At 53.3% G+C, this 8,415-nt stretch overlaps 1 protein-coding gene across 6 annotated transcripts in view; it reads left to right on the top strand.

Moving 5' to 3' along the window:
* Positions 1-8,415, top strand: part of FAM120B (family with sequence similarity 120B) — a 123,892-nt gene that overhangs the window by 88,594 nt on the left and 26,883 nt on the right. For 5 of the 6 annotated variants that reach the window (XM_012659317.1, XM_012659320.1, XM_012659315.1 and 2 more), the window contains 2 exons: positions 965-1,073; positions 4,516-4,608. In XM_012659317.1, coding sequence (XP_012514771.1) covers positions 965-1,073; positions 4,516-4,608 — 202 coding nt within the window. The remainder of the gene's footprint in view (positions 1-964; positions 1,074-4,515; positions 4,609-8,415) is intronic. The other variant, XM_012659318.1, reaches the window with a different exon arrangement.

The following is an 8,415-nucleotide window of genomic DNA, read 5'->3' as shown; positions in this document are numbered from 1 at the left end:
GGTCAGCGGTAGATAGCAGTAGACGGTCAGTTAGCAGTAGGTGGTCAGCAATAGACAGTCAGCAGTGGATGGTCAGCAGTAGACAGTCAGTGGTAGATAGTCAGCAGTAGACGGTCAGTCAGCAATAGCAGTAGACAGCGGTAGACAGCGATAGCAGTAGACAGTTAGCGGTAGACAGCAGTAGAAGGTCAGTCAGCAGTAGATGGTCAGTCAGCAGTAGACAGTGGTAGACAGCAGTAGGTGGTCAGTCAGTGGTAGACAGCATTAGACAGTCAGCGGTAGGTGGTCAGTCAGTGGTAGCAGCATTAGACAGTCAGCGGTAGGTGGTCAGTCAGTGGTAGCAGCATTAGACAGTCAGCGGTAGGTGGTCAGTCAGCAGTAAACGGTCAGTCAGCAGTAGACTGTCAGCGGAGATCACCATCTTTCTGTGTCTGATCTCTTGACCAAGTACAAAGTGATGATAGGATCACACTTTGTGGTTTAAAAAAAATTAAGGATTACAGGGTAGAATATCCAGTAGTGAAACAGGACGCTGGAAGGAGAGGTTGAATGCACCGTTTTTCAGTCTGCTGCTGTTTTTTGTGACGTTGGCATTTGGCATTTCCATCGAATATGTTCTTATAACTAAGAATTGAAATACTGAGATACATTAAATGCGTAGGGTTTTTTTAGATAAGATTGTATGGTAATTGCCTAAATTGTCACAATAGGGCTTGAAGATTCTTTCTTAGAAATGACGTTTACCCTACAGAAGACAGAAGGCGACGTGGCTGCTCGATGTGAGTTTTCTAGGCAGTTCAGGAGAATATCAGTTTTTAAGGCCCTCTGTGAGACGATCGTGTTAGGGGGACCCTGCGGCGTCCACACGCGGGGCCGTGTCCCGCAGGCTGCCCCACGCCACGGCTGCCCCTGCCCTGTGTTGTCTGGACCCTACGCGTCTCATTTGCATCTGGTCTGTTTGCAGAGATCTCGGCTCACCAAATTCCACAACCTGAAAGCCGTCGTCTGCAAGGCCTGCGTGAAGGAGAACAGACGCATCGTGGCCCGGGTGCACTGGGGCACACACCACGCAGGTGGGCAGATGCTTTGCTTCGCCGTGAGTGGGAAGGTTCTGCGGCCCCACAAGCACAGACCCTGCTTGCTTCCTGAGTTTTCTTGGTAAAAGAGTTCCAAGAAAAGGCTGATGAAATTAGAAGAAAAGAATAAAATTAAGGTGATAGGTCTTTACCCAGTGGTTCGAATTCTCCCATTAGGAAAAAAATTCTCAGAAAGGATTGACTTGTTAACTAAATAATTAAGAACACTTTCTCTAGGTGCATGAACTTCTCTCTGGGATTCCCCAAAATACAGGGGCCACCTGGGTCATGTTTGTTTATTTGACAAAAGTTTAGGGTTTTTTTCCTTATAGTAAAAGTATATTAGGAGAATTTAGAGTATAAAGAAAATAATTAAAAAGGAAATATAAATGATCTTTAATTCTGTGCCCTAAAGCTGACAGGCACTGACAGATGAGGTGTGACCAGCATTCTCTGTGCTTCACGTCACGGCGTCTGGTGCTCTGCGCAGCTGCACGGCTGCCTGGCCACGCAGCCCCGGCCGAGGGCGGGGTCAGAACTGCATCAGGGCAGTTCTTCTTGGACAGTGGCTGCAGGGCCTTCCACCACCTCACGGTCCATGCTGCCTTGGCAGTTCTCCTGTTTTGAGCGCTGAGGGTGTTTCCATTTTTCTCATTACTCCTAATGCTTTTGTGTACATTATTTCCTTAAAATAGAATATCATGGTTTGCAGTATTATGGATCCAAATGTAATCAACTTTAGGTAGATCGTCAGTTAATTCCTTCTCCAGCAGTGAGCACGAGTTTCTGTTTTGTGGCACCTTTAAAAGTGTGTTTTGGGGTTTTTGTGGGTTTTTTTTGGAGACAGGGTTTTGCTCTGTCACCCAGGCTGGAGCACAGTGGTGTGATCACAGCTCGCTGCAGCCTCCAACCCCTGGGCTCAAGCGATCCTCCCTCCTCAGGCTCCCAAAGTGCTGGAATTACAGGCGTGAGCCACTGTGCCCAGCTTGGTTTTTTGAGGCTAATTTGATAGACGAATAGTGTGTCTCATTAATTGGATGCTTCTTTGTTTATCTCTGAGGTTGGGCATCTTACTCATTTCCTTATTTCTTTTAATTATTTTCTCACGGCCTCCTCTGGTTCACATCTGTACCTGTAACTATAGCAGCCCTTTTGTTTTTCTTGATGGAATAAGAGAACTCACCCCAAATCCTACCCCGCAGACTGTCTCCAGGCGTCATAGCTGGTGTGAGCCGTGCGGATTTCATTCTCAGCGGCTCTGTGCTGTCGTGGCCACCTTGGATGAGTCCCACTCACACCGTTAAAGGAGCACAGTGAGCCAGGGGGTGTGGAGCTGTTTCCTGATGCTGACAGGAAGGCTGCCTTCTCCCCACTTCCCAGTCCTTTTCTCCATGTTTTACCTTGCTCCTACCAACTGTAGGTAAACAGAATTTGAGACCCCAAAGCAAAATATATTCATGCAAAATAAACGTACAACATTTTCTCTGCATTGCCTGTTCCCTAAACTGGTTGGCAGTTGGTACTCAGAAGTCTGCACTGTACACACAGTGCCCCGGGGTTCCCGCTCCTAATGAGACTGCCAGTGGGGCCCCGACAAGTGGCTGAGAAACTTGCAGAGGGCGGATGCAGGCTGTTGGGTTGGCAGTAGCACTGGGTTTGCGTGTCGAAGCTCCTCTTTCTGAATGTCAGAGGGCCTGAGAGTTGCCTGAGTGACAAGTTCTGTTCTGAGCACTGAAGGTGGCCTGTGTGTCCCCTTAGTCTCGCCTGTTTGTTTAATGCAGTAGTACAGTTACTTATAATCTTTACAGAAACTAATTTGACTACTTTCTAATGAAGTGTGCATACAGATGGGCAGAGTTGGGTGTCCTGTCATATTATTCCAAGTTAATGAGGAAAACTACATTTTAAGAGATAGGATCATTTACATGACTTGGAAACTTGCCTGTTTGTCGTCGGGGTCATTGTGTTCTTTACAAACCCGGCTTCAGGTCAGGTGGAGCAACCCTCACTTTGCTGAGGGGACCTTTAGCCCCACATGCCTCACCCGGCACCACGCAGGTTCTTAGTGGCAGAACTTGGATTGGAGCCTTGGGCCGCTTGGCCGCGGCCAGCGTGTGTGCTGGCGCTGTCCTTGCACCTCCGTGTTGGGACAAGGTGGGGTGCCACAGTCCTGACTGGGCTGTCACCTGCTCACATGGCCGCACAGCCAGGCCGCTGCGGCACTGACCGGCTCCCCGGCGTGGCCTCTGTACCCGAGCTGGCAGCTGTGAGCCCACAGCTCCTCAGAGCACGAGGCCGGTGACTCCACGTGTGGGCACAGCATCGGGCTGGGGAGGGACCAGGTATCATCTGTGAGCTTGTGCCAGCCCTGAGGGGCCCAGAGATGAGCACACACGTGTTCACCGGCCAGATAGGATGGGTGCTTCACTAGCGCTGTCCACAGGCAGCTCAGAGACAAGGGCAGCAGTCAGGAAGGGCGGGAACCCCACAGGAGAGTCCGTGGGGTTCCAGGAGACGCTCAGTGATTAGCTTTGGGTAAAAGCTGTAATGGGGGGAGAATCGGGGAAGTTAAGCAGGCACTAGAGACCAGGCGAGAATCTTGACTTTTTATCAACTGTAAATTGTGGAGCTTGTGAAGGTCTTTGAAGTGATGTGATCAGAAACAAGCTTTTTAGGACAATGACTCTACAGACAGTATAGGGAAACAGAGCTGAGGAGAGTGGCCTGGAGGCCATGCGTGGCCCCAGAGGTGGGTGGCCAGTTCCGAGGGTGACCCGGCCAACGTGTGCTGGCACAAGGCCCCGTGAGCACCCAGGACACACCCCCTTCACTAGTAATCAAAGGCCCAGGCGGCCTGTGGTCCACGTGTGTTGAGCTGTCCCTGCTCTGTGTCCACGGCTGGCCGCGTGACACAGGAGGGCGTCATGCCACACGTGAGATCACTCGCTGGGGAGTCCAGCTCTGCCCAGGAACACGCTCCCAGTGTCTGCAGCAGGGGCCGTGCCATGGCAGGGGCCTTCTTTCCTTGTGGGGCCCGTGGAACATTAAGATCTTTAGAAGATCACATCAGAGTTGATAATCAGGCCTTCTGGCAGAGACACACAGCACAAGGCGCCAGGGTCTAGGAATCTGTGGAAAGGTTAGAGTTGGAAAAGTGTGTGTAGATGAAGTTTGTGGAGAAGTGGGCAGTGGAGTATTGGCTTGGTCAGGAAGTCCAGGGACGCCGGGGCCTTTGTCCTCAGCTGCTCGTGCCTGGCCCTGAGCCCTGAGGGGTGGGCTTGGTCCCAGAGCCCTCCTCGAGGCCAGTCCCCAGGTGGCCTGGGCTCTGCTGGTGCACCCGCATTGCCGTGAGCTCCCCCTGTGGTTTTAAGTGGTGGAAAAGTTTGCAAACCGATGTCACTGGAGAACTTGCTGATGCGCTGATCACACGTTCCCACAGGGAGGTGGGGAAGACAGGGCTCCAGCTCCTACCGGACGGACTCTGGGTACAGCCGCTCTGGTCAAGGACAGCCGTGGAGAGACCAGGGACCAGGTAAGACGGCCGCAGGCTCCCGCCACCCGCACACGCAGCACTGCCTTTTGCCTGTTTCTGCTGAAACCGCCTTCCTCCGTTTCAGAAATAGGTTGTGTATTTACAAGTAGATAAACAGGTACGTGTGCTGATATGTCCAGTTTTCATTGGTTAGTGAAATCGAGACAAATAATTTCCAGGCTTGAGGCTCAAGACTCAGTTCTTGTGGTTTACTCAGTGGAAGGCTCTCGTAGAAGGTCCGTGCTTATGAAAAAAAGCACAAACGACAGCGTTTTACCAACACTCGCGTTCAAGTGGTAGCACTTTGATATTTTCCATGACCTGGATTATATACAGAAGGGGCTTACAGTGAGATGTAGAAAATAAACCTAACCTTTATTTCTGACATAGGTGATACAGACATCTGTTTTAATGCAGGTATTATGCTGAGTTTAATACACAGTAATCTGCATTTTAAGAACATAGAGAACCTCACATCAGTAAACTCAAATTCCTTACAGTTTTGAGAGCCAAACTTTATAGACTTTGAAATTACCTAAGATTGATAATTTTATCCTTTCAAATATAAACATTACTTTATTTTTTACTTTTACAACCTCTAAAATGCATGGAAACTTTACAAGTTGCTCACATTATTACCTAAAGCACAGCAAGCCTTCGGCACAACCCGGCTGGCATTGGGTGTGTGGGCAGCCGTGGCCCTCGTGTGTGTTGTGGGCAGGAGTCTGTGAGCAGCCGTGGCCCTCGCGTGTGTCATGGGCAGAGTCTGTGAGCAGCCGTGGCCCTCGCGTGTGTCGTGAGCAGAGTCTGTGAGCAGCCGTGGCCCTCACGTGTGTTGTGGGCAGAGTCTGTGGGCAGCCATGGCCTTCGCATGTGTCGTGGGCAGAGTCTGTGGGCAGCACGGCTGCTGGAGGGCTGTGCCCTCCCCCCCTGATGCCACACGTCTGACAGATGCCAGGAGTCTACTGTACTGTTCAGTGTGGGACAGAGTTTATGATGACTATTTTTGAAATGCCCATCCCTGAGAGAGAGAGAAAAGCTCCATTAATGTAAATTTAGATTTACATTTGCTTCAGATGTTCCCTTGAGCCAGCCTAACCTACAGCAACTTTACCAAATCCTGCCACTCACACCTGGAGCTTCCTCGTGGCCTGACAGGACAGACTTAGGGCGTCCCACCCTCTTGGGATCTGGCATGGCGTCCGCCTGAGCCCCACGTCCACTGGTGCAATCCCCGAGATCTGCCAGAAGACCATTTCCCACTCTTGCAAATATATTAGGATTGCTTCTAGTTTAGAAGGTACTATTCGTTTATTGGACAAAACCACAAACAGGGACCCTGGAAATGATGAGGCGTTTATAAACTTACCTAGAACCGGACGGCGAAGCCGGTGCTGTGGGTCACAGCCTCTGGCTCGCTCAGGCATGGCCTGCTGGTGTCATCCTGTGACTTGCATGGCGTTCCCCTCCCTGCTCCGTGCTGGTGGGGAGCCTGCTCCTTGTGCAGCCCAGAGGGTGCCCATGTGCAGAGGACACGGTGCCTGCCCTGGGGCCCCCAGAGCACTGGGGTCCCGTAGCCAGGGGCACACGGGCTTGCACGCCCCACCTGAGGCGGGGGCTCTGCCTGTCTCTGGCTGGCGGCAGGGGCTCAGGCTGCTTTTGCAGAGGCAGGGTTTGGGCTTCTCAACTTTAAGGACGACAGGACGTCCTCAGGTGGACTAGCGTGAGGGTGTCTCCGAGAGAAAGGGGCGCGTGCACAGATGAAGTTAGGCCTGAACAGATGGAGCTTCCCTTCTCCCTCCTTCATCCTCTCTGCTCTGAGACCCCTGTTAAGACCATGTTTAAGCCAAGACCTGATGGGAGTGGGGAGCAGCACCAGACAGCTGTCGCAAGGACATGGGGCAGAGCCCGCAGGGCTGTCACACGCGGCCTTGCCTGCGGGGCAGCGGCCCTGGTAGGACTCTGGAGTGGGCCGTCAGTGCATGGCCGGGGCAGAAGTCAGACTCCAGGTGGGCAGATGTTTCCTCGTCGGCCAGATGCCACCAGAGTGCTCACAGCCCGTCTGCACGGGTGGGACGTGGGTGCCAGTCCCGTCTGAAATGCAGGTGCTGACTGGCTTGGTGCAAAGCCCCTGGGGTGAAGCAGGCTTCCAGCTGTCCACACCCAGCCTGGACCTGCGAGCAGCCTGGCCCCGACGCCGGTCCAGCAGAGCAGGCGGCAGAGGGAAGAACTGGCCACCCTCGGGCAGCCTGGCTGGGCGGAGCATGCAGTTGTCCCCCAGTATCCATGGGGAAGGGTTGCTCCCCTCCCAGCCCCGCTGTGCCGTCGGCACTGCCCACATGCAGCCTGGTGGGGTAAGAGAGGGACCCTCAGCTTGGGGTCGCCCTTTGGTGGCAAGAGTTCCAACGCCCAGATGGCAGGTGGTGAGGCTGTGAGTTCTGCGTGTGGGACTGGCACGTCCCCCTGCCATAGGGCAGGCGCTGGAGTGGGTAGCGCACCTACGTGCGTCTGAGGCGTCGGTCCCTGCTGGCGGCGTGTCACTGTGGACCCCTGTCAGTCCTCCCCCCTTCACTGTCATTTCCGGCCAGGAATGCTGTGGTTCTGTTTCTCATGATGGGTAAGAGACCAGTAAACAGCAGCACTTGGGAGTAAGGACGGTGGAAGCCTGTTCACAGATGCACCAGCCCCACCCTGACCTCAGGGACGAGGTGGGGGACCTGCCACAGCGTCCAACAGGCAGACTTTGCTCAAGTCCCGACCTTCACTGGGCCGCGGCCACCTGCCTGTCCCATGGGGCCGGTGGTCAGGCGGAGGTGTTGTCGGCATTGCAGCCTCATGCCAGAGCATTTCAGCGCTACGTCTAGTGTTTCTCTCGATATTCACGTCGAACCATTTTGTTTAAAGAATTCTGTTAAAAAGAAAATGTCAGTTATACCTTAGTACAGCTGTTTTTTGTCCATGACAAAAAGCAGCCAAGCACACCGAAGCCTGCCAGCATGGCTGCCGTGTGCAGTTTCGAGCTCCATGTCTGCTTCCGTGACCACGGCCGAGTGCCGGGAGGAATGCCGCAGCGCCGCCTTGCTCCTTCCTTGGTGCACCAGTGAGATCACAGGCGTGTGTGGATCAGACAAGAAGAGCCCTCCGCCTTGGACTGGTAGAAAACAGAGTTCGGATTCTTCACGTTCTGTTGGAGAATATTAATATTGTCCAGAAAGCTCTCCTCCTTGTGCAAATTGAAACCACAGAGTGGCCTTGCTTAGGGCAGATGAGGAGCTATTCTAATGGTAACCACAGCAGATCTCTCGGGCCGTCCCCGCCTTGCTGCTGGCCTTGCCGCAAGCCCAGCCGCCTGTGTGGTGACTGCCAGCGGGGCAGGCTGAGGGGCAGCAGAGGGATCTTCATGTGGAAGGCGGGTGTGGGCGAGGAGAGGGCGCCAGGTGGAGACAGCTGGGGCGACAGGACCTAGGGGCTGGTGCGAGGCGGCGGTGGCCTGGCCATCGGTCCTGGAGAAGAGTGGCTCTAGGCTGGGGGCGCCAGGGCAGCACGTGGCAGCGTGTCTTTCCAAGAGTGCTTTGTTCTTGTGCCTTGCTGCTTGTGACAGTGTGTGCTGCTGGTAGAACAGGAACTACAGCCAGGCTGGGCATCCAAAACCCAAAATGCTTCAAAATCTGGAACTTTTTGCACACCGAGAGGATGCTCAAAGGAAATGCTCATTGGAGCATTTCAGATTTCTGGTTAGGGTTGCTGAACCAGTAAGGATGACACAAATATTCCAAAATTTGAGAAGACCCCAAATCCACAGCACCT

Source organism: Propithecus coquereli, unplaced genomic scaffold (assembly GCF_000956105.1).
Source record: "Propithecus coquereli isolate 6110/MARCELLA unplaced genomic scaffold, Pcoq_1.0 Scaffold602, whole genome shotgun sequence".
NCBI classification, from domain to species: domain Eukaryota; kingdom Metazoa; phylum Chordata; class Mammalia; order Primates; family Indriidae; genus Propithecus; species Propithecus coquereli.
The sequence above is the reverse complement of the archived record's forward strand: the minus strand, read 5'-3'. Positions and strand labels throughout refer to the sequence as shown.